A 26,162-nucleotide genomic window follows, 5' to 3' on the forward strand; every position below is an offset into this window, starting at 1 on the left:
AAAAACAACAAAAATGACAGAAATCTTTCCCTTAGTTTGTAAACGCAATAACTTTTGCGCAAACCAATCAATATACGCTTTTTGCGATTTTTTTTTTTTTACCAAACATATGGTAAAAAAAAAAATTGGCCTAAAATGTTAAAAAAAATTTGATTTTTACATTTTTTTTGGGGGGGGAATTTCATATAAAAAGATGTGAAAAATATTGTTATTTTTGCAAAATTGTCACTCTTTTTTTGTTTATAGCACATGATCAAAAAATCGCACAGGTGATCAAATACCACCAAAAGAAAGCTCTGTTTGTGGGAAAAAAAGGACGCCAAATTCGTTTAGGTACAGCGTCGCACGACCGCGCAATTGTCCGTTAAATTCACGCAGTGCCGAATCGCAAAATAGGCTCTGGTCAGGAAGGGGGTAAAATCTTCCGGGGCTTAAGTGGTTAAAGACCCCAAACCCCTCCTCTGCACTTAAAAGCATCCAAAAGCCAAGTTTGCCTGTCATTTTTTTGAATTTGGCGCCGAGTACCCGGAAGTATCATGACATCACTTCCGGGTTTTTGCATGGAGACCCGATCAGAGCCGAATGCGGCTTTGATTGGGTTTTCTCTTCGGCGGCCGTGCAGGTAGGATGCCCGGATCTCCCGGGGGGACAGGAGACCCGGGCGAGCCGCGGAAGGCTGCGGGACAGGAGGGGGGGATGTCCCCTCCCACTCCTTGTAATGACAGCTGTGTGACTTCTCAGCCGCATCGGTTGTCATTACAAGACATCCGACCGTCGGCTATGGATGCCGGTACCGGGGTGATGCCTCTAGCTGCAGGAATCACTCCGGTACAGCACTTTCCCGAAATATCAGCAATATCGGTCACCTCAGGGGCCGATTCCGATATATATCGGGGAATGTGCAGATCGGCCCCCGATATATCGGTGTTGCCGATAATCGGTCGATCCCTAATTCATATAGATATAAAAGAACAAGTGTCCATGGAAAGTCCAAACAAAGTCCACATAATAATCTTATAGTTGCCAACATTTGAAAAGAATTTCCAGGGACACTTTGTAGCAAAGCTATCAATTACTTATCACACCGACTTCCCTGAGGCTCCGCCCACTCCGCATAATTAACCACTTTAACACTGCTCAAGTTGCTGCTACTGCAGTAACGCGGCAGCCCTGGGTCCAGCGGCGTAGACCTACGTCACCAGATTCCCCCCTCTCTCCCGCTGTATTCAGACACAGCGGGAGTCGGGCCAGGGGAGGAGAGGCGGTGATCACCGCCGGTCTTCCCCGATCGTCGGCGAAAGTGTGAGAAGACAAAGCAGACGGATCTTCTCTGTGACAGTCAGTGACAGATTACAGGATTCAGCATAGCTGAACCTGCGATCTGTGTCTGTGTCACACAGTCCCCTCCCCCCACACATGACAGTAAGCATGAGGCCCACATTTAACCCCTTGATCACCAACAGTATTAACCCCTTCCCTGCCAGTGTCATTAGTACAGTGACAGTGCATATTTTTAGCACTGATTACTGTAGTAATGTCACTGGTCCCCCCAAAAGTGTCAAAAATGTCAGTTAGGGGTCTGATCTGTCCGCCGCAATGTTGCAGTCCCGCAAAAAAAAAAATCGCAGATTGCCGCCATTACTAGTAAAAAAAAAATAAACAATAAAAATGACAGAAATCTTTGCCGTAGTTACTAAACGTGATAACTTTTGCGCAAACCAATCAAAATACGCTTATTGCAATTTTTTTCCCCAAAAATATGTAGCAGAAAACAAATTGGCCTAAAATGTTAAAAAAAATTGTAATTTTTTTTGGGGGGAATGTTATATCAGAATGTGAATTTTTTTTTTTTTTTTTTTTTCAAAATTGTCGCTCTTTTTTTCAAAAATTAAAAATCGCACAGGTGATCAAATACCACCACAAAACAAAAGCTCTATTCATGGGCGAAAAAAAGGACGTAAATTTAATTTTGGTACAGCGACGCACGACCGCTCAACTGTCCGTTGAATTAACACAGTGCCGAAACGCAAAATATGGCCTGGTCAGGAATGGGGTAAAATCTTCCGGTCTTAAAGTGGTTAAAAATACGCTCATTGAGAATTTTTTTGTCAAAGACATGGAGCTAAATACATTTTGGCCTAAATATATGACAAAAATTGAATATATTGGATATTTTTTAACTGTCAAAGTAGAAAATGTCAATTTTTAGGCAAAATTTTCGCTCTTTTTTTATTAATATCACAAAAAATTAAAAGCGCAGAGGTGATCAAATACCACCAAAAGAAAGCTCTGTTTGTGGGAAAAAAAGGACGTACATTTCGTTTGGGTACGGCGTTGCATGACTGCGCAATTGTCAGTTAAAGTCGCACAGTGCCAAGTTGAAAAAAGTGGTCTGGACGTTAAGCAGGAAAATCCTCCGGTCTTAACCACTTGCCGACCGCCGCAAGTACATTTATTACGTCGCTCGCCCAGGAGCCTGTAGGGGGCGAGCGCGAGTTACAATGTTGGACCGCAACCATTTTTTTTTTTTTTTTTTTTTTACGGGCACCGGCTGCTCCTAATGGGCATTTACGGGAAGCCTGATTAACGGGCCGGGACAATGTAAATTACCCGGGACAGGCTCCTAGTTGCCGGGACAATGTAAATTACCCGGGACAGTCTCCTAGTTGCCGGGACAATGTAAATTACCCGGGACAGTCTCCTAGTTGCCGGGACAATGTGAATTACCCGGGACAGGTTCCTAGTTGCTGGGACAATGTAAATTACCCGGGACAGGCTCCTAGTTGCCGGGACAATGTAAATTACCCGGGACAGGCTCCTAGTTGCCGGGACAATGTAAATTACCCGGGACAGGTTCCTAGTTGCCGGGACAATGTAAATTACCCGGGACAGGCTCCTAGTTGCCGGGACAATGTGAATTACCCGGGACAGGTTCCTAGTTGCTGGGACAATGTAAATTACCCGGGACAGGCTCCTAGTTGCCGGGACAATGTGAATTACCCGGGACAGGTTCCTAGTTGCCGGGACAATGTAAATTACCCGGGACAGGCTCCTAGTTGCCGGGACAATTTAAATTACCCGGGACAGTCTCCTAGTTGCCGGGACAATTTAAATTACCCGGGACAGTCTCCTAGTTGCCGGGACAATGTAAATTACCCGGGACAGGCTCCTAGTTGCCGGGACAATGTAAATTACCCGGGACAGGCTCCTAGTTGCCGGGACAATGTAAATTACCCGGGACAGGCTCCTAGTTGCCGGGACAATGTGAATTACCCGGGACAGGTTCCTAGTTGCTGGGACAATGTAAATTACCCGGGACAGGCTCCTAGTTGCCGGGACAATGTGAATTACCCGGGACAGGTTCCTAGTTGCCGGGACAATGTAAATTACCCGGGACAGGCTCCTAGTTGCCGGGACAATTTAAATTACCCGGGACAGTCTCCTAGTTGCCGGGACAATTTAAATTACCCGGGACAGTCTCCTAGTTGCCGGGACAATGTAAATTACCCGGGACAGGCACCTAGTTGCCAGGACAATGTTAATTACCCGGGACAGTCTCCTAGTTGCAGGGACATTGTAAATTACCCGGGACAGGCACCTAGTTGCCAGGACAATGTTAATTACCCGGGACAGTCTCCTAGTTACAGGGACAATGTAAATTACCAGGGACAGGCTCCTAGTTGCTGGGACAATATAAATTACCCGGGATAGGCTCCTAGTTGCTGGGACAATGTAAATTACCTGGGACAGTCTCCTAGTTGTAGGGACAATGTGAATTACCCGGGACAGGCTCCTAGTTGTAGGGACAATATGAATTACCCAGGACAGGCTCCTAATTGCTGGGACAATGTAAATTACCAAGGACAGGCTCCTAGTTGCCGGGACAATGTGAATTACCCGGGACAGGCTCCTAGTTGCCGGGACAATGTAAATTACCCGGGACAGTCTCCTAGTTGCCGGGACAATGTAAATTACCCGGGACAGTCTCCTAGTTGCCGGGACCATGTGAATTACCAGGGACAGGCTCCTAGTTGCCAGGACTGTCCCGGCAAAAACGGGACAGTTGGCAAGTATGTAATCTCTATGGGGAGATTTTATACATGGAAACAGATGATTTTAGAAACCCCCACGTGAATATACTGTATATATATATATTTATTTATTGTTTTTTTCTGTTTTGGGTCTAAATTTAGGATTTGCAACTAAGTATGCAGATAGAGAGAGGCCATTTCTCTCTCTGGAGGGAAGGGGATGTGCTGCCCCCCCCCCCCCATGGGAAAATTAATGATGCAAAGCCAGCATTTGTATGCAACCAGAGGAAGTAGACCTTAGATATACAAATACAGACATAAATGTGGATAAGCCCCAATATACACACTATTACCAAAAGTATTGGGACGCCTGCCTTTACACACACATGAACTTTAATGGCATCCCAGTCTTAGTCCGTAGGGTTCAATATTGAGTTGGCTCCACCCTTTGCAGCTATAACAGCTTCAACTCCCCTGGGAAGCCCGGACCCCAGGACTACGTCATCTATAACGAAACACGTCGGGTCAGCGACGTGCTGACAGAACAGGAGAAGTAGTACTGTGCAGAGTCCATACATACAGAATAAGAGCATATACTGAGAATTACACCCGGCATACAGGACAGGAGAAGTGGTACTGTGCAGAGTCCATACATACAGAATAAGAACAGATACTGAGAATTACACCCAGCATACAGGACAGGAGAAGTAGTACTGTGCAGAGTCCATACATACAGAATAAGAACAGATACTGAGAATTACACCCGGCATACAGGACAGGAGAAGTAGTACTGTGCAGAGTCCATACATACAGAATAAGAACAGATACTGAGAATTACACCCGGCAAACAGGAGAAGAGAAGTAGTACTGTGCAGAGTCCATACATACAGAATAAGAACAGATACTGAGAATTACACCCGGCATACAGGACAGGAGAAGTGGTACTGTGCAGAGTCCATACATACAGAATAAGAACAGATACCGAGAATTACACCCGGCATACAGGACAGGAGAAGTGGTACTGTGCAGAGTCCATACATACAGAATAAGAACAGATACAGAGAATTACACCCGGCATACAGGACAGGAGAAGAGAAGTGGTACTGTGCAGAGGTTATACTCTGGATTTTAGGGTGCTATGGAATGTGAATTAGTGATAACATTAATCTGGGAAACTGCATTAACCCCTTCTATAAACTGTCATTTTGCAGCTGCTGGAAGATTTCAGGGACTGCGATGTGAAGTGATAACAATCATCCTCTGAGGATTCTGCATTCACTACAAATGTGGAAACCTGAAAGCTACAATGTAGCCGGATGATTCTGCACTGGCCCAGCAGAGGGCGCTGTCACACAAGGATTTGAAATCGCAGCAGCAAAGCTTCATTCTGTGATATTGCAGAGATTGTCGGATGAAAATTCCAACTCAAATCGCATTTTCAAACACCGCAAAACTCATAAAACCAACTTAGTGAATTAATTCAGCTCTCCCCTCCCCCATGGTCATATTTTTAAATTTCTGGACCCGTTTATTTAACTGTACATTCCTCATTACTTAACCACTTCTGGACCGGAAGGTTTTACCCCCTTAAAGCGGAGTTCCGGCCTCAAATACCTTTTTTAGTCAAAAATCTTACTTTTAACCACTTAAGCCCCGGAGGATTTGGCTGCTCAATGACCAGGGCCTATTTTGCGATTCAGCACTGCGTGACTTTAACGGACAATTGCACGGCCGTGCGACGCTGTACCTAAACGAAATTGACGTCCTTTTTTTCCCACAAACAGAGCTTTCTTTTGGTGGTATTTGATCACCTGTGCGATTTTTACTTTTTGCTCTATAAACAAAAAAAAGCAACAATTTTGAAAAAATAACAATATTTTTCAAATTTTTTTATATGAAATTCCCCCCAAAAAATTTAAAAATCAACATTTTTTAACATTTTAGACCAATTTGTTTTCCGCTACATATTTTTGGTAAAAAAATTGCAATAAGCGTATTTTGATTGGTTTGCGCAAAAGTTATTGTGTTTACTAACTACGGGAAAGATTTATGTCATTTTTATTGTTTTTTTTTTTTAATACAATATTACTTTGTATCTCTCTATCTCCTGTCTGATCAATGTTTATAAACAATGTTACTTTGTATCTCTCTATTTCCTGTCTGATCAATGTTTATAAACAATGTTACTTTGTATCTCTCTATCTCCCGTCTGATCAATGTTTATAAACAATGTTACTTTGTATCTCTATCTCCCATCTGAACAATGTTTATAAACAATGTTACTTTGTATCTCTCTATTTCCTGTCTGATCAATGTTTATAAACAATGTTACTTTGTATCTCTCTATCTCCTGTCTGATCAATGTTTATAAACAATGTTACTTTGTATTTCTCTATCTCCCGTCTGAACAATGTTTATAAACAATGTTACTTTGTATCTCTCTATTTCCTGTCTGATCAATGTTTATAAACAATGTTACTTTGTATCTCTCTATCTCCTGTCTGATCAATGTTTATAAACAATGTTACTTTGTATCTCTCTATTTCCTGTCTGATCAATGTTTATAAACAATGTTACTTTGTATCTCTCTATCTCCCGTCTGATCAATGTTTATAAACAATGTTACTTTGTATCTCTATCTCCCGTCTGAACAATGTTTATAAACAATGTTACTTTGTATCTCTCTATTTCCTGTCTGATCAATGTTTATAAACAATGTTACTTTGTATCTCTCTATCTCCTGTCTGATCAATGTTTATAAACAATGTTACTTTGTATCTCTCTATCTCCCCCGTCTGAACAATGTTTATAAACAATGTTACTTTGTATCTCTATCTCCCGTCTGAACAATGTTTATAAACAATGTTACTTTGTATCTCTCTATTTCCTGTCTGATCAATGTTTATAAACAATGTTACTTTGTATCTCTCTATCTCCTGTCTGATCAATGTTTATAAACAATGTTACTTTGTATCTCTCTATCTCCCCCGTCTGATCAATGTTTATAAACAATGTTACTTTGTATCTCTCTATCTCCCCCGTCTGATCAATGTTTATAAACAATGTTACTTTGTATCTCTCTATCTCCTGTCTGATCAATGTTTATAAACAATGTTACTTTGTATCTCTCTATCTCCTGTCTTTATAAACAATGTATCAGAAGGTCTGTTTATGACAGCAGTGTCTGGAATAGTTCTGTAGTTACTCAGTAAGTCCTGGCTGTCATTTTGACAGGTTAGAATTGCTGGTGATGGCTTTCGGGGGATGGGGCGTGTTAAGCTGCTCTGTGTCTCCATTCATTGTTATCAGCAGTCTATTATTTTCTACTTACTACACATGGATCATCAATGCTGATTATTACTGGTTTGTAAATATTAGCATCGGAGTTATTTCTGCCACTTACATTACAGGAACAAAGGCAGAAGAGACTCTACTGAAGCTGTCTGCCCGCTGACATGCAGGAAGGTCAGACATTGGAAGGAAGGTTCAGTTGCAGATGACATCAAAACCTTACTCATACTGGGATTATAAATGATAAATTTAATTCCCGTCCTCCCAGCATTCCATCAATGAGGATTGTCATTGTCTGACTCATCATGTGTGACCTCCCAAGCTGTCTGAACACGTCAGCCACCCTCCGACTGCGACTTCCTGGGTCAGGGGACCGAGGTGACACCCAAAATTCTATTCTTCTACCACCGGGTGACAAAACCCAACAGGGCCCCTCATATCTCACCAAATTCTAAAAGGAGATGTGTAATGTATACATGTATATACAGTATCTCACAAAAGTAAGTACACCCCTCACATTTCTATATATATGATGAGGATACTAAATAAAGAGGTATATATACTGTATATAAGATTAGGGTACCCTAGAGAGAGGTATATATTCTGTGTATATGATAGGGATACCCTATACAGAGGTATACAGTGTCTCACAAAAGTAAGTACACCCCTCACATATTTGTAAATATTTTATTCTATCTTTTCATGTGACAACACTGAAGAAATTAGACTTTGCTACAATGTAAAGTAGTGAGTGTACAGCTTGTATAACAGTGTAAATTTACTGTCCCCTCAAAATAACTCAACACACAGCCATTAATGTCTAAACCGCTGGCAACAAAAGTGAGTACACCCCTAAGTGACAATCTTCAAATTGAGCCCAAAGTGTCAATATTTTGTGTGGCCGCCATTATTTTCCAGCACTGCCTTAACCCTCTTGGGCATGGAGTTCACCAGAGCTTCACAGGTTGTCACTGGAGTCCTCTTCCCCTCCTCCATGATGACATCACAGAGCTGGTGGATGTTAGAGACCTTGCGCTCCTCCACATTCTGTTTGAGGATCCCCACAGATGCTCAATAGGGTTTAGGTCTGGAGACATGCTTGGCCAGTCCCTCACCTTTACCCTCAGCTTCCTTAGTAAGGCAGTGGCCATCTTGGAGGTGTTTGGGGTCATTATGTTGGAATACTGCCCTGCCCCCCAGTCTCTGAAGGGAGGGGATCATGCTCTGCTTCAGTATGTCACAGTACATGTTGGCATTCATGGTTCCCTCAATGAACTGTAGCTCCCCACTGTAGCTCAACCAGTCCTCCTGTAAGGGGCCCGGACACACAGGGGGGCCCCAACAGCAAAAGGAATCAATGCGGTCAGGAGGAGGGACAATTACAGAAGGAAGCCCTGTCCGGCTCTCTGCAGCAGCTGAAAGCAAATTTCTCCCCCTCCTGCCAGCTTTCAGCTGCTGTAGGGAGAGACACAGACACAGGGCATTGCTCCTGTAATTGCTTCTCCGACACCGATCCCCCTCCCTGTTCTGCCTGCTTCTGATCCCCCCTTTCACTGTGCCGCTCCCCCACCCTCCCAGAGCACTGCAGGCTATCCTGTCCTGTAAAAAAAATAACAAATTCTAAAAATAATAATAATAATAACTAAACATTGTAATAATTTAAGAAAATGTTAAAATAAAATAATTATTAAAAATAAAAATGTTAAAAATTAAAAAAATTTTAACAATTAAAAAAAAAATTATAATTTTTCTTTTAATTGTAAAAAATGTAAAAAACAAAAAAAAAAAAGGTCTAATTCACATGGGTTCTCTGTTATGTTTGTGTCCACTAATAATGATTTTAGTAAAAATATTGTCTTGATATATTCAGGGTGGGGCCCCGCCAGGTGGGTTGTATGGGGCCCCCGTGATTTCTAACAGCAGCCCCGCTATCCCTCCTTACCTTACCTGCTATGTAACTGATGGATAAAATGCCTGCAGGCAATGCTGAATGTGGCCAGAAGAGGGCAGCACAACACCTCTGAATGAAGGAATCAAATCATCTCACCGAAGGAACACTTAAAAGTAAAATTCCAACTTCAATATCACTTTCAATAGTTTGTTTGGCCAGCTCTGATTGGCCGAGATGGAGAGGCGCGCAGATGATGTCATGATTTTCACCTCATCCAGCCAGAGAAAATCTTTTATTTGTTGGTAAAGATACAAATCTCCTCCTGATTGGTGGAGAAGGACTCAGACCCTTCATTTAGTCAGGAAGTCTTCTGTACTGCTGCCGAAACAAAGCGCCATTTGCTGCATGCAGATAACACCACCACAGTGTATTATGGCGCACACAGCCACCGTATTGCTCTGTAATGGAAATTGTTGGTTTGGGCCAGCTTGGCCCGCCTGCACTCGTGAGATTAACCACTTCCCGCCCATATGACGTCATATGACGTCCTCAGGTTGAAGTAGTTATATCAGGATGATGTACCTGCAGGCATCATCCCTGTATGATAATTTTCAGTCGGCAAATTCCTCTTTAACAGAAGTGATTAGAGTAGCCGATCAGCCACTGGATCACTTCTGTGGGCGGTGGAAAGGGGTTGCCACCCCCCCTTTACCGCCACCGCCTTTTACTGGGCTCTGTGGTCCAATCACTTAGCCCGGGATCGATGCAAACAGCAGCAACAGCAGACAAGGTCATCTAGAGCCCAGGGTGAATATGCCAAATTGTACCTCCCCCCCCCCAAAAAAAATAAAATAAAATCGAGCACTAATCTGTATGCTCATTCCTAAGCATAAAAAAAATATCTACTATATTTCTTGTTTTAGCACAACCCCCCCCCCCCACCCCAATCCCCTCTTCAAGCACAAATCCTCTTCCCTCATCCCCTCTCCCAGCACAAATCCTCTTCCCTCATCCCCCCTCCCAACACAAATCCCCCCAATTCCCCACTCCTAGCCCACCTCCCTAAATTTGCCCTCCTAGAACAATTCTTACCCCCTGCCACCCCCTTAAATCCTCCTTCTCAACACAGATGCCCTTCCCCCAATCTTCGTGTGGTGGGCCCCCACCTCACGATACCATAGTGCACAGGGCAAGCGTCCCTCCTGCCCACCCCTTGTCCCGGTCCTGGCGGCACTACACAGAGAGGAACGGATGTTGTTCCTCCATCTCTGCAACCACAGAAACTGAACGTGAGGAGGATTTCCTGTGCCTGTGCATGTTGGGGCCCATCTGCCGGCTAGAGAGATGCTAACCGACACCAATTAGACGTCTGCATGACAGAACAAAATTGTTTCATTTCGATTAGTTAATCTAGTTATTTAGTTTAATTAAATTCAGTTGATTTGTTCAGTTCATATTCGGGATTCGTATTCAGAATTTGTTTTATGTCTTTATTTTAAATTTTCTTTGAATTTACCAAATTTTTTTTTTACTATTTAAAATGTTTGAATCAATAAATTTCGAATCGGTTGCATCGAAAATTTTAGATTTTTTTTTTTCTATTCGAAAGTGAACAAACAAAAGAAAAATTTTCATCAAATGATTACAGTAACTCTCTAAATCACCTTTGGCTGTACAAAAAGCAGCATTATTTCCAAATGGTACATTCATAATACACACAGGCTTTGATTTCAGAAATATGTTTACAGCTCCAATTCGAATAAAATCCGGTGTAAAATTTGATTCGAATTTCAATGTGAATTTCAGAAATTCGGCCGAATTTTGGAAATTCGGACGAATTTTGTTTCTTTATTGGGAGCATTCGGTAAACTTCGTTTTTACTGTAATTCAGATATTCGGACATATCCGAATCTCCTAATAATGAAAAATTTGCCCAAATATTTATTTGGAATGAAAAGAACCGCACACTCCTACAGTTGATTTGTTCAATTCGTATTCGGGATTTGTATTCGGAATTTGTTTTATGTCTTTATTTTTAATTTTCTTTGAATTTACAGATTTTTTTTCTATTTAAAATGTTTGAATCAATAAACTTTGAATCGTTTGCATCAAAAATTTTAGATTTTTTTTTTTCTATTCGAACGTGGCAAAGTGAACAAACAAAATAAACATTTTCATCAAATGATTACAGTAACTCTCTAAATCACCTTTGGCTTAACGAAAACAGCATTATTTCCAAATTAATTATACACACAGGCTTTGATTTCAGAAATATGTTTACAGTTCCAATTCGAATGAAATTCGGTGTAGAATTTGATTCGAATTTCAATTTGAATTTCAGAAATTTGGACAAATTTTGGAAATTCAGATGAATTTTGTTTCGTTATTGGGAGCATTCGGTAAACTTCGATTATACTGTAATTCAGATATTCAGACATATGAAAAATTTGCCCGAATATTTATTTAGAAGGAAACGAACCGCACACTCCTACATGTAAAAATCATCATCTTTTTGCTAGAAAATTACCCAGAACCCCCAAACATTATATATGATTTTTTTTAGCAGAGACCCTAGGGAATAAAATGGAGGTCATTGTAACTTTTTATGTCACACGATATTTGCACAGCAAGTTTTCAAACGCGTTTCATGAATTAAAAAAAATACTAAAGTTAGCCCAATTTGTTTGTATAATGTGAAAGATAATGTTACGCCAAGTAAATAGATACCCAACATGTCATGCTTCTAAACTGCGCACACCCATGGAATGGCGCCAAACTTTGGTACTTAGAAATCTCCATAGGCAACACTTTAAAAATGTTTACAGGTTACCAGTTTAGAGTTACAGGGAAGGTCTTGGGCCGGAATCGTTGCTCTTGCTCTAACATTCACAGTGATACCTCACGTGTGTGGATTTAACGCTTTGTACATATGTGGGCACGATGTACGTATGCGTTTGCTCCTGGGGACAGGAGCACTTTAATTTATTTTATTTTTTTATTGTTTATTTTATATATATATATATATATATACAGTATATTGAAATCCTGCAGTGCCCACAAGGTCCCCCTCCTCAGGACAACACATGTACAGACCCATCTGAAGTTTGCCATTGAACATCTAAATAAGGATTGGGAGAAAGTGCTGTGCTCAGATGGGACCAACATTTTGCTCTTTGGCATTACCTCAATTTGTCGTGTTTCGAGGAAGAAAAATGCTGACTATGACCCTAAGATCCAGGTCCAGGGCCAGCCCCACCATGGGTCCCGTTGGGTCCACTGGACCCAGGCAGCACTTGGAGAGGGGTGACAAATTGACTCCCAATATTTTTTTTTCCAGCAGTTTTGTGTACCATAAGTTTGCAGGTGCCTTACGGGTGGCATTTCCCCATCTCATACTGCCACCCGTAGTGCAAACTGTTGAGTATAAGGAGGCAGATTGTCTCCTCCGGGGAATGTCCCTTGCATGATGGTGGTGTGCGCAATGACGTCACACATCAGCACACTCCATCTCACGCAGGGCAGGCTGGATCTTCTAGGGTGGTGAGTGTGGCAGTGACAGGAGTGACAGGAGGACTGACAGCGGGAGTTTGGTGGACCGGATTCAGTGGTGAGTTATGGAAAAAGATAACAGTATATATAATATTTTATAAATGGTATATTTATATAAAATAATGGCTTTTTGGTGGGCGTGATTTTCTTTGGGGGGTGTGGGGGGGGGGCAGCATTTAATTTTTGGACCCAGGAAGCACAACGTCTTGAGCCAGGCCTGCAAAGAACACCATTTCTACAGTCAGACACGGAGGTGGAAACATGATGCTTTGGGGCTGTTTCCCTGCTAAAGGTACAGGTCTACTTTGCCGCATTAAGGGGCCAACGGACGGGGCCATGTATAGTAAAATCTTGGAGGAGAACCTTCTTCCCTCAGCCAGAACACTGAAGATGGGTCATGGATGGGTCTTCCAGCATGACAATGACCCAAAACATTCCGCCAAGGCAACAAAGGAGTGGCTCAAGAAGAAGCACATTAAGGTCATAGAGTGGCCTAGCCGGTCTCCAGACCTTCATCCTATAGAAAATGTATGGAGGGAGCTGAAACTTCGAGTTGCCAAGCGACAGCCAAGAAACCTTAAGGATTTAGAGAAGATCTGTAAAGAAGAGTGGACAAAAATCCCTCCTGAGATGTGTGCAAACCTGGGGGCCAACTACAAGAAACGTCTGACCTCTGTGCTTCCAACAAGGGTTTCTCCACCAATTACAAAGTCATGTTTTGCTTGGGGATCAAATACTTATTTTCCCCTCTGTATATATGGACTCCCAGTGTGGCTGTTGTGGAAACTCAGAATGGAGACACTTTGATAAATGAGAAATATCATTTACAGCAATTCAGAAAACTCACCACTAGGTGGCAGCATTGCACCGAATCTGTCTCATATTTAGTCTTTGCAAGTCATTATCAGGATGATTAGAGATATTGAGGTGGGTGGTTTTAAGCTGTGAATCTGACATTCACCGAACATTCACTGCAGGTGAACTTTTCTGGCACTTGTCTTTTAAATAACAGAGACTGATTCACCATCAGTGACTGTCACCTTCATTGCTTTATAAATGACTGCACAGATCGGATGTCTATGGGCACCAGCACTGGTCTGATGTCTAGGGGCCCCAGCGCTGGTCTGATATATATGGGCCCCAGCGCTGGTCTGATGTCTATGGGCCCCAGTGCTGGTCTGATGTCTATGGGCCCCAGCACTGATCTGATGTCTATGGGCCCCAGCGCTGGTCGGATGTCTATGGGCCCCAGCACTGGTCTGATGTCTATGGGCTCAAGTGCTGGTCTGATGTCTATGGGCTCCAGTGATGTTCTGATGTCTATGGGCCCCAGAGCTGGTCTGATTTCCATGGGCCCCAGCACTGATCTGATGTCTATGGGCTCCAGTGCTGGTCTAATGTCTATGGGCTCCAGTGATGTTCTGATGTCTTTGGGTCCCAGCGCTGTTCTGATGTCTTTGGGTCCCAGCACTGATCTGATGTCTATGGGCCCCAGAGCTGGTCTGATTTACATGGGCCCCAGCACTGATCTGATGTCTATGGGCCCCAGCGCTGGTCTGATTTCCATGGGCCCCAGCACTGATCTAATGTCTATGGGCTCCAGTGCTGTTCTGTTGTCTTTGGGTCCCAGCGCTGATCTGATGTCTATGGGCCCCAGAGCTGGTCTGATTTACATGGGCCCCAGCACTGATCTGATGTCTATGGGCCCCAGCGCTGGTCGGATGTCTATGGGCCCCAGAGCTGGTCTGATGTCTAAGGGCCCCAGCACTGGTCTGATGTCTATTGGCCCTAGCACTGGTCTGATTTCTATGGGCCCTAGCACTGGTCTGATGTCTTTGGGCCCCAGTGCTGGTTTGATGTCTATGGGTCCAAATGCTAGGCTGATGTCTATGGGTCCCAGCATTGATCTGATGTCTATGGGCCCCAGCACTAATCAGATATCTATGGGTCCCAGTGCTGGTCTGAGGTCTATGGGCCCCAGAGCTGTTTGATGTCTATAGGCTCCAGCGCTTGCCTGATGTCTATGGGCCCAAGCACTGATCTGATGTTTATGGGCCCAAGCACTGATCTGACGTCTATAGGCTCCAGCGCTGGTCTGATGTCTATGGGCCCTAGTGCTGGTCTGATGTCTTTGGGTCCCAGCGCTGATCTGATGTCTAGGGGCCCCAGTGCTGGTCTGATGTCTATGGGCCCCAGCGCTGGTCTGATGTCTATGGGCCCCAGCGCTGATCTGATGTCTATGGGCCCCAGCAGACCCCACCAAGGCTGGAGAAGTGAGGAGACAGATTGGAATATCGGGTCCACTTACTGTTGATTTTCTCTGATGACAATGGGGGTCTTTAGTTCCCCTCCTTCCAAATAATAAGCAGAAGTCAAACAATCAGTCATGCCTTATACATGTTTGGAGACCTTGGGGCCAGTATAGGTTCCTGGGGTGGGGTCAGATTGTGACTGCGTGTCTGACTGCCTTCCTATGGAAGCCATTGCTACAAGGGACCTGTCAACCATACCTGTACAGGGCGGAGCCAATCTCAGTGTGTTCTACGAGAGGAATAGGTAATTGAGTATCAGTTACATTGTATCAAATATTCCGATGTATACAATATATGGCCAAGCATATGTGGACACCTGACCACCACATCTACTATATGGTCAAAAGTATGTGAACCTGCCTCCAGATCATTAAGTTCAGGTGTCGCCAGTGAACGGACCTGGTAATCCTCCATCATACAAAGACATTGGAGACAATTGTGCTCTTCCAACCTTGTGGTAACAGTTTGGCGAAGACCCTTCCCAGTCCCACCATGACTGTGCCCCCCTTGCGTACAAAGCCACCTCCATAAAGACATGGTGTGACCAGTGTAGTGTGGAGGAACTCAAGTATCCGGTACAAAGCCCTGACCTCATCCCTACTGAACACCTTTGGGATGAATTGGAATGCCTATGGTGAGCTAGGTCTTCTCATCCAACATCAGTACCCAACCTCACAAATGGGCACAAGATCCCAGAGACAAACTCCAAAATCCTATGGAAAGCCTTCCCAGAAGACTGAAGAAGGTTAAAGCCACAAAGTTGGGCAACTCCATAAAGACATTGTGTGCCCAGATTGGTGTGGAGGAACTCGAGTGTCCTGCACAGAGCCCTGACCTCATCCCTACATTCAGAATGAATGGCAGCGCAGATGGTGAGCCTGGTCTTCTCATCCATCATCAGTACCTGACCTTACGAGTGGGACAAATCCCTACAGACACCACATAAATCCTATAGAAAGCCTTCCCAGATAAGTGGAGGAGGTTATGGCTGCACAGAAAGCCAACTCTAAATGAAGAGTGGAGCCACAAAGACACGGTGTGACCAGTTTGGCAGGGGAGGACTGGGCCAAGGGGCAGGAGGGCAGGAGGGCAATTGCCCCTTGGGCCGCTCTGATGCCCCATAAAAAGGCATGTTTCACTTCTGCCACAGACATGCCTAAAGGATTCCTGGTGAAGAGAAGTAAAAAGTCCCCACCGCTGACCTACTGAGTGCGGGTTGAAGACAAGGACAGAGCTCAGCCCTCCCCCAGCATGGATGGTGTAAGCTGTGTCTGAGCAGAGGCCGTTCCATGCCCCACTGAACACTCTCCTCCCCTGGCCAGCCCCAACCGAGCTGTCCCAGCTCCCCCCATCCTCCCCCTGCTGGACAGGTCAGGAACCCAGATTCAGCGGTAAGTAGAAAGTATCTGGAGCAGGGCTTCATCTTGGAATGTGGGTCAGGAAGAGGATTTAGAGAGTGGGGGGGGGGGGGTGAGGGAAAGCTGGAGGGGGGCCGAGTCGCTGCACCATGGGCCGAACGTTGCCAGTCTGCCCCTGCAGTTTGGTGTGGAGGAACTCAAGTATCCCATACAAAGCCCTGACCTCATCCCTACTGAACACCTTTGGGATAAATTGGAATGCCGATGGTGAGCCAGGTCTTCTCCTCCAACATCAGTACCCGACCTCACAAATGGGCGCAAGATCCCAGAGACAAACTCCAAAATCCTATGGAAAGCCTTCCCAGAGGACTGAAGAAGGTTAAAGCCACAAAGGTGAACAACTCCATTAAGACATTGTGTGCCCAGATTGGTGTGGAGGAACTCAAGTATCCCATACAAAGCCCTGGCCTCATCCCTACTGAACACCTTTGGGATAAATTGTAATGGTGAGCCAGGTCTTCTCATCCAACATCAGTACCCGACCTCACAAATGGGCACAAGATCCCAGAGACAAACTCCAAAATCTTCCCAGAAGACTGAAGAAGGTTAAAGCCACAAAGGTGAAGAACTCCATAAAGACACAGTGTGCCCAGTTTGGTCCTGCACAGAGGCCTGACCTCATCTCTGGGGCAATTCCATACTAATGGTTTTGGGGGGAGGGGTCATTTTCATTTTTGGCTTAGGGGGAAGAGGGGGGGGGACTGCATATTATTGGCCATGGGGGGGAGGGGCTACTCTACATTGAAACTGAAGTTGCCTGAGAATTGCTACATGTATGTTGGGCATTTAGATGAAGGGGGGGCTTTAATCCCAAAACAGCACCAGGATCTTCATGATTGTGTCATCTCTGAGCCGGAATCCCAGTGCAGGAAGTAGATGGTGACACTGGGTGATGCCTGAACAAATATGGTGCTGTCCTTCTGGAGAGAAGAACAGATGAAGCCTTTGTCGGGGGGCGTCCTGTGATCTCTGTAAGAGGGGATAAATACCTGGAAGGGGGACACTGACACATCACTCGGCATTAAACATAAATCATATAACAGGCGCCCTTTGCATAGAAGAAGAATTTGATGCTTCAGTCAGTGGGCACTGAGGGGTTAAGTCGGTGACCTGCATAGTAGAGACGCACCGCGGTGGGCGGAGTTCTTCCCCTTCTCTGATATTGTACCTGCCGGCCATTTATTGATAGAATCCGCTAGGAACATCTGCTGCCGCGGTTTTTAATAACCTCCGACGCGAGCGGTCGCCGTACAGATCGCTGTGGAACCCGCCGCCTCCTCCGGGCTGATTTGTTCGGCAATTAGGAGTGGAGATGCGTTTGTTTCCTAATATTCCAATTAAAGCTGCAGATTCTGGCATTCCGCCGTCCTCAGAAAGCAAGAGAACCCGTCTAATGATGAGCCAGAGCTGAAAATGCCAGCTGCCTGATATCTCTGGGGTTAGCGACTCAGGGAACAAGCAAGTGGCCAGTGAAGTCAGAACTCTGCATCCCAAACCAGCCATCACACATAATGCATTCCTACTTAAACATTGATCCTCTTTAAAAAAACTACATTCAAATGCTAGAAACTGAGCTGCAACCTCCAGTCTGCAGAATGTATGGGGGGGCCCTGACTGTACTCACAAGGGCCCCTGGAGCATCCATCAGTCAGGTGACCAGCATTTTCTGAAAGGGTCAACAATAGGGGCCCCCAAGGTTTGTGGGGCCACAACACATCTCTCTGGGGTTCCTGGTGTCCATTCAGACACGGCTGTCCCGTCACATCCCCAAAAACTCCTCACTGTCAGTAATAGAAACCTGTGAACACCTATTCTTACTCCAACTCCGCCCAACCCCCAGTGTCATCCAATTCTGAGTCCTCGGAGAGTAAGCCATGAAATCACATTAATGATAGCCCCTCCCCTTCTTATCTGATCCCATACATTTTCTATTTCTCTCATCATACACCGACACCGCCCCCACCCCCAGAACCACCTGAACCGCCCCCCCCCCCCAGTTGCCTACCCTGCACTTCCCTAAGATCCCAACCCCTAAACTTCCCCTAGTGCCCCCCCCCCCCTACATTTACTGTGTACCCTCTCCTGCATTCTTTTTAGTTCTGTCCCATGCATTACCTCTAGTTCCCTCCCCTGCATTGCCCCAAGTTCCCTCCTCTGCAGTTCCTCTTCTACACTTTTCAAAGTTTCCTCCCCTATATTACCCCCATTTCCCTTCCCAACATTGCCTCCTGTTCCCTCCTCTGCAGTTCTCTCCCCTGCACTCTTTCAAGTCCCCTCCCCTACATTACCTCCAGATCTCTCCTCTATGGTTTACTTTTGTGACATTTTCCAAGTTCCATCCCATAAATTGCCACCAATTCCCTTACCATGCATTACCATCAGGAACTTCTTCTGCAGTTGCTTACCCTGCATTACCCCCAGTTCTTTGCCCAGCATTGTCCATAGTTTCCTCCTCAGCTATTCCATCTCCTGCACTTTTCCAAGTTTCCTCCTCTACATTACCTCCATTTCCCTTCCCTAAATTGCCTCCAGTTCCCTCCCCCTCATTACCAATAGTTCCATGCTCTGCAGTTCCATCTCCTGCAATTTTCCAAGTTCCATCCCCTGCATTACCCCCAATTCTCTGCCCTACATTGCCTCTAGTTCCCTCCTCTGCAGTTCCGTCTTCTGCACTTTTCCAAGTTTCCACCCCAACATTACCTCCATTTCCCTTCCCTCCATCCCCCCTAGGTTCCTTCTCTGCAGTTCCCTCTCCTGCACTATTATATGTTCCATCCCCTACATTAACTCCAATTCCCTCCTATATTCCAAGTTCCATCTCCTATATTACCTCCAGTTCCCTTCCCTGCATTGCTCTCAGTTCTCTCCTCTGCAGTTCCCTCCTCTGCACTCTTCAAAGTTCCCTCCCCTACATTACCTCCAGTTCCTTCCCCTGCACTCTTCCAAGTTCCCTCCCCTACATTACCTCCACATGGGTACTCTGTTTCCCTTTCCTGCACTCTTCCATCCCCGCATTGCCACCAATTCCCTACCCTGCATTACCCCCAGTGACCTCTTCTGCAGTTCCCTCCACTGCACTCTTCTAAGTTACATACCCCACATTGCCACCGATTCCCTAACCAGCATTACCCCCAGTGACCTCTTCTGCAGTTCCCTCCCCTGCACTTTTCCCAGTTCCCTCCCCTGCATTACTCCTAGTACCCTCCTCTGCAGTTCCCTCCCCTGCACTTTTCCCAGTTCCCTCCCCTGCATTACTCCTAGTACCCTCCTCTGCAGTTCCCTCCCCTGCACTTTTCCCAGTTCCCTCCCCTGCATTACTCCTAGTACCCTCCTCTGCAGTTCCCTCCCCTGCACTTTTCCTGTTCCTTCCCTGGCATTGCCCCTAGTAACCCCTCTACAGTTCCATCTCCTGCATTTCCCCCAGTTTTCTTCCTTGAATTACCCTCAGTTTGTTATTCTACCATTGACCCCCACTCCTGCACTTCCCCTGATCTCCTTCCTTGCACTCCACTGCAAATTCCTCCCCATGCACATCTTTGCAGTTCCCTCCCTTACACCCTTCAGGACCCTTCCCTGCATATCTCCTGTTCCCTTCCCTGCATATCTCCTGTTCCCTTCCCTGCAGTGTTCTTCGATTCCTATCCCTGCCCCCGCCATCTCTTGTTATAATTTCAGCTTCCTGATGATTATCGAAGCCCCAAAATCCCGATCTGCCCACAGATCGCAGGAATTGCCCCAGAAGGCGGGTCATCAGCACTCCGCCCTCTGAGGTTTCCAGAACAGCATCAAAAATTCTCATTCCAGTTATTGCTGGAGAGAGACATTCCGACTCCACGCTCCTTCCTTTATTCTGTTTACCAAACTTTTATTATTATTCCATTTATATCGAAGAATCATAAAAAACCCTTTTATGAGGTTCTTCGAGGAAATGCAAACTGCCTAATAAAAGTGGCGATATAACAGGGAGGAGGTTTTCCACAGCCGGATATTCTCCATCTTTATTTTATGGGATAGATTTGGCCGGAATATCTCATTACAGGTGGAGGGCAGGAAGTCCATTGTCTGCGATCCCATAAAATAAAGATATGAAAGCAAACAAGGACCAAAAGGAAACCTTATAAATATTTCCAGATGTGACGGATACATCGGGGACAAAGTAACACTTTTTATTCCGTACTTCCATTTATTATTAAAGAACGAAGAAAAAATAATCATTACATTTTCTCGATATGGAAAATACTGAAATATAGCACAGCGTAGAGGAAAACAGGGCAAAGATTTAGAGGCGTAACTTGAACCTTCAGAGACCCAGTGCAAGAAACCAGACCGAGGGCCCTTCTTACTGATCTTGGGGCCCTTTACTCCCATCGGGGGACCCTTTAATATGGTCACACAGCAGGCCAACTTCCTATCATCTTGGGGTTCCCTTACGGTGGTGGAATGCCAGAGACCGGTTTAAAGTGTGACCTTTGTAACCGTGGTAGTTCCGCCACTGGTGTCAGTAGTTTTTTAAAATGGAGGGGATTGATTTCTCTATATGCTGCCCCCCGCCCCCCTCCTATCACAATTTTCAACTTCAGTTAGGAATGGACAGAGTCAGTGATCAGTAAAGATCACTAACTTTGTCCATTCAGAAAAGGGAGGGGCCGGTAAATGACAACTCTTTTTCTGGAAAGCAATCCCTCAGCGGCGGCTGGGGGAACAGGGAAGGATGGAAGCCAGCAGAGTTGCAGGGTGGAAGAGGGGGGCACCAAGGAAGCACACGGGGACCCAGGGGCAGCAGGACCTGGACAGGAGGAGCAATGGGGGTGGCATATAGAGGAACCAATCCCCTCCATTTTCCTTCTGTAGCCGCTGAACGCCTGCGGGAGGGAGAGAAAGAGAGGCTAGCTTTCAATGGCTGCAGAAATAAAATGGTGGGGATTCATTTCTCTATATGCCGCCCCCCGCCCCCCTCCTATCACAGTTTACTATGCTTCAGTTATGAATGGACAGAGTCAGTGATCAGTAAAGATCTCTGACTCTGTCCATTCAGAAAAGGAAGGGGCCGGTAAATTACATCTCTCTATCCTGAAGCATTCCCTCAGCAGCAGCCGGGGGAAGAGGGGAGGATTGAAGCCAGCAGAGCTGTGGGGGGGGGGGGACAAGGGGGGAGCCAAGGGAGCACACAGGAGCCCAGGGGCAGCATGACCTGGACAGGAGGAGCAGCGGGGGTGGTATATAAAGGAACCAATTCCCTTCATCTTTCTTCTGTAGTCACTGAATGCCTGCGGGAGGGAGAAGAAGAGAGGCTGGCTTTCAATGGCTGCAGAAGGAAAATGGAGGGGATCGTTTTCTCTGTATGCCGCCCCTCCTATCACAGTTTACTATGCTTCAGTTATGAATGGGCAGAGTCAGTGATTGGCAAAGATCGAAAAAACAAAGTCCAAAGTGAGTCCAAATTGTGATGTGAAAAGCAAAATCTTCAATCGTTATTTCATGTGAATTTTCAAACTCGTGCACAGAAACCACCACCAACGTCCTCTAGATGATGTCTATTCAGACGAAACGCGTTGGGTCTGCTGCTATGTTGCCACTCCGTCATATTTGATCTTAGGATGTTCTATTTGAAAGCGCTTTTTACTCATCTACATTGTAAGTGTTGTGGATTTTAAATAAATAAGATATTTTGTATGGTTTTACACGTGGAGCTCTCTCTTTTATTGAACTTGTAACCCTTTGATCGCCCCTGGGTTAACCCCTTCCCTGCCAGTGTCATTAGTACAGTGACTGCATATTTTTAGCACTGATTACTGTAGTAATGTCACTGGTCCCCCCAAAAGTGTCAAAAATGTCAGTTAGGGGTCCGATCTGTCCGCCGCAATGTCACAGTCACGCTAAAAATCGCTGATCACCGCCAAAAAATAAATAAAAATTACATCAATCTTTCCCCTAGTTTGTAGACGCGATAACTTTTGCGCAAACCAAACAATATACACTCATTGGGATTTTTGTTATCCAAAAATATGTAGCAGAATACAAATTGGCTAAAATTATGAAAAAATTTGATTTTTACATTTCTTTTTTGGGATTGTTATATAGCAGAAAGTGAAAAATATGTTTTTTTTTTTTCTGAATTGTCGCTCTTTATTTGTTTATAGCGCAAAAAAAAACGCACAGGTGACCAAATACCACCAAAAGAAAGCTCTATTTGTGGGGGAAAAGGACATCAATATTTTTTTGGGTACAGCGTCGCACAACCACGCAATTGTCCGTTAAAATTACACAGTGCGGAATCACAAAAAATGGCCTGGCCATTAAAGCGGAGTTCCAGCCATTCACTCACCTGTCCAACGGTCCAGCGATGCGGCCGCCAGAAGCCTCGATCCTCTCCCTCGGCGCCGGCATCACTGCTGTGGGCACCCGGCTGTAACAGTTTGCGGCTTCACAGCCGGGTACCCACTGCGCATGCGCGAGTCGCGCTGCGCGCCGTGATTGGCCGGCAATCTTCTGGGACCTCTGACCTGTCCCAGAAGATTGCAGGGAGGGAGGGGGAGAGGAGAACTCCCGCTCAGGGCGCCGCGGCGCTCCGAGCGGAAGTGGGAGTGGGTACCTGTAAAAACTAGGTACCCGCTCCCCCCCCCAAAAAAATGACATGCCAAATGTGGCATGTCAGGGGGTTAGGACCACCTAAAGCGGAAGTTCCACTTTTGGGTGGAACTCCGCTTTAAGGAAGAAAATCTTCCGGTCCAGTCCAGAAGTGGTTAAAGCAAAAGATAAATGGATATATGGAGATTTTTAAGTACCGTAGTTTGTCGCCATTCCACGAGCGTGAGCAATTTTAAAGTCAAGTCAAACTGTATTGTCATTCCACTACACGTGAAGAAATAAAACAAAACACACAAAAAAAAAAAAAAAATTAAATTAGAAAAAACACTACATATTTCTTATTGTGTCTTTGTAGCAGCGAGTGTTTGTAAAAGTTTCTTAGTGCATATGTTTTTGTAAAAAAAAACTTTAAAGCGTGACATGTTAGGTATCTATTTACTCGGTGTAACATTATCTTTCACATTTTACAAAAATGTATTTATATATTGCGTTGTTTAATTTGAAATTCATTAATTATTTTTTATTTTTTTTTTAAATTGCATTTGAAAAACTGCTGTGCAAATACTGTGTGATGTAAAAAAATTGCAATGATCGCTGTTTTATTCCCTAGGGTGTCTGCTAAAAAAATATATAATGTTTGGGGGTTATTAAGTAATTTTCTAGCAAAAAAATACTGATTTAACCTTGTAAACAAAAAAAAAAAAAAAGTGCCAGAAAAGGCTGGTCTTCAAGTGGGTAAAGTCCAACCAGGAACTGAGTGTATCTCTGCCTGGTCCCAATCACATTACCTGACATGGCCAGTAGAGGGAACATTCAGAAAATTGTATATAAGATAAACATAATATGGAACAGCAAAACACGTACAGAAATCACTTCAAAAATGCCTCAATAAGTGGAAGTTGGACTCACATCTGACGTTCCTAAATGAAGAATCTCACCTTCTCCAGCTGGTGAATGGCCTCCTCCATGGAGCACAGAGAGGCGAGCGTCCGCAGCGCAGCCGGGTACAGGCACTTGAACTGATCCTGGCGCAGAACTTTAAACAGACCAACGACAGCCTCTTCCTGAAAAACATTCATGTGAAATATTCTCATAAAAATATAGCGCTAACCACTAAAGCAATTGCACACAAGATAGTGAAAGTGATTATTAATATGTGAATAAATATTATATATTAAATATTTTTTTTTAATTTTTGATGAAAAAAAGCAATAAGTAATAAGTAATAAATAAGGTTTGTAAATAAAATAAGTTAATTAATTGAGCAGCACGTCAAACGAGCAACAAAGCTCAAGATATAATAAAGAGGATAAGGACCGCGCTCAAAATCTACAGTTCATGTTCATCAACGGTTTCTGTATATTTAGTAGATTTTGAGCGCGGTCCTTATCTTCTTTATTGTGTGAAATATTACTGCATGTACACGGGGGTCTTTCTTAAAGAAAAAAATATATATATATTTTTAAAATGTATATGTATATATATATATATATATATATATATATATATATATATATAATAAAAATTATATAAATTATATATTATATATATATATATATATACACATATTATTATTACATTTAAATTTTTTGAACATTAATTTCTCTTTATTAACTCAACTTTAATGATATCACAAGGGGGCTGACAGCAATAAAGTTGCTATTATTCCCCCCTTATCAGCTCCGTCTGTTGGTCATAATGGCCACTAGATGGCGCTAACAGTCATAGGAAATAATCATATCACACAACAATATGGCGATCATTTCTTTTCCCTGTGTGAATGCTTAAAGGGTTTGTTCACCTTTATAGAAAACATGAAATATATAACAATGGACACGCCCCCCCAACCCCCCAATCCCTGCTGCTCTTACCCTAGGGGTAGCCGAGCTGTCAGCACCCCCATAGCCATTCCAGCGGTCCAGGGATTTGAAATCTCTGCTCTTCAGGGAAGATCAGCAAAAGGGTGTTCACTGATCTCCCACTGCTCTCCATCCTGACACCCCCCTATGATGGTCCCAGACATCGAGGATGGATAGGGGAGCTCCGGCAGCCGGGAATACAAAATGTAAACAATTTCTTGGCCGCTACAGCAGAGGCAGGCTGCTGACGCACTATAGTTATTAAGGGCCTATGGAGCTCGGGACTCATTGTCCCTCCTATCAAAAAGAGTGATACGTATATGTATATCTTTCCCGGCCTGGAGCCATTCCTGTATCAAAAATAGGTTCTTCACTGCTGTTCTCCCGGGACCTTTTAGGTTTGGATTATGATGCCTTCTATGACTACATAAAATATGCCTGCCCCTTTTTTTGCTTGAGGCTATCCCCACACCAGAATAGATCTCTTACACCTAATGTTGAGTACCCATAATTTTGAATATATCAGGGAGAGGGTGCGGGTAGTCGAGATTGCCAGGAGACTACTACCAGTGGAGACTATAAGGGTCTAAACTTGTGAATCCAGCATAAATAGAATGTATATACACGCCAAAATGAAGTTTATGGTTTGAATACGGAAGCAGTAATCCTTATTCAGTATCTGTGTCGTCACAACCTGGTCATCTACTCTGAGTCATTATCAATAAGGAAATACCGGTCTGTCTTGGTCTCTCAGGCCCTGAGGAAGCCTTGAGCGAAACGCGTCGGCTTGCTGGGGACCTACATTGACCGATTCCATCGTGAGACCTACTCTCCATCCTACACAGGGCTCTTTGGTTTTGTTTCCCTTTTGGGATGTATTTCTATGTTGCAAATGACTCATCCTGCTTGATTTTATAATTGTATGTTAGTCCAATTGCACCCATTATGCATGGTGGTTCATGCTTTTTATCTTATATACCAATAAAATGTTGTTTGGTTTTATAAATTGGTTTTATGTCTGATCCTTCTACTCCCATTGGCCTGCTAATGCCCCATCTTTTTCTGTCTATCATTTTTTTGTTGGCCGCTACAGCAGATGGGGGAGATTGTTTGCATGCCGGTGCTGATAACTGCTAAGGGTTAATCCCCTCTACATCTCCTCCTGTTCAGGTCCCCCCCCCCCCGGGCCCCTGTGTGCTCCCTTGATGCCCCCCTCGTCCACC

General features: G+C 44.4%; 1 protein-coding gene across 1 annotated transcript in view; it reads right to left on the bottom strand.

Moving 5' to 3' along the window:
- Positions 1 to 26,162, bottom strand: part of INSC (INSC spindle orientation adaptor protein) — a 180,186-nt gene that overhangs the window by 44,379 nt on the left and 109,645 nt on the right. Inside the window, 1 exon segment of the mRNA XM_082269791.1 lies at positions 24,019 to 24,144. Coding sequence (XP_082125917.1) covers positions 24,019 to 24,144 — 126 coding nt within the window.

This window comes from Pelophylax lessonae (genome assembly GCF_965119305.1).
Source record: "Pelophylax lessonae genome assembly, chromosome: 10".
In the NCBI taxonomy this organism is placed as follows: Eukaryota; Metazoa; Chordata; class Amphibia; order Anura; family Ranidae; genus Pelophylax; species Pelophylax lessonae.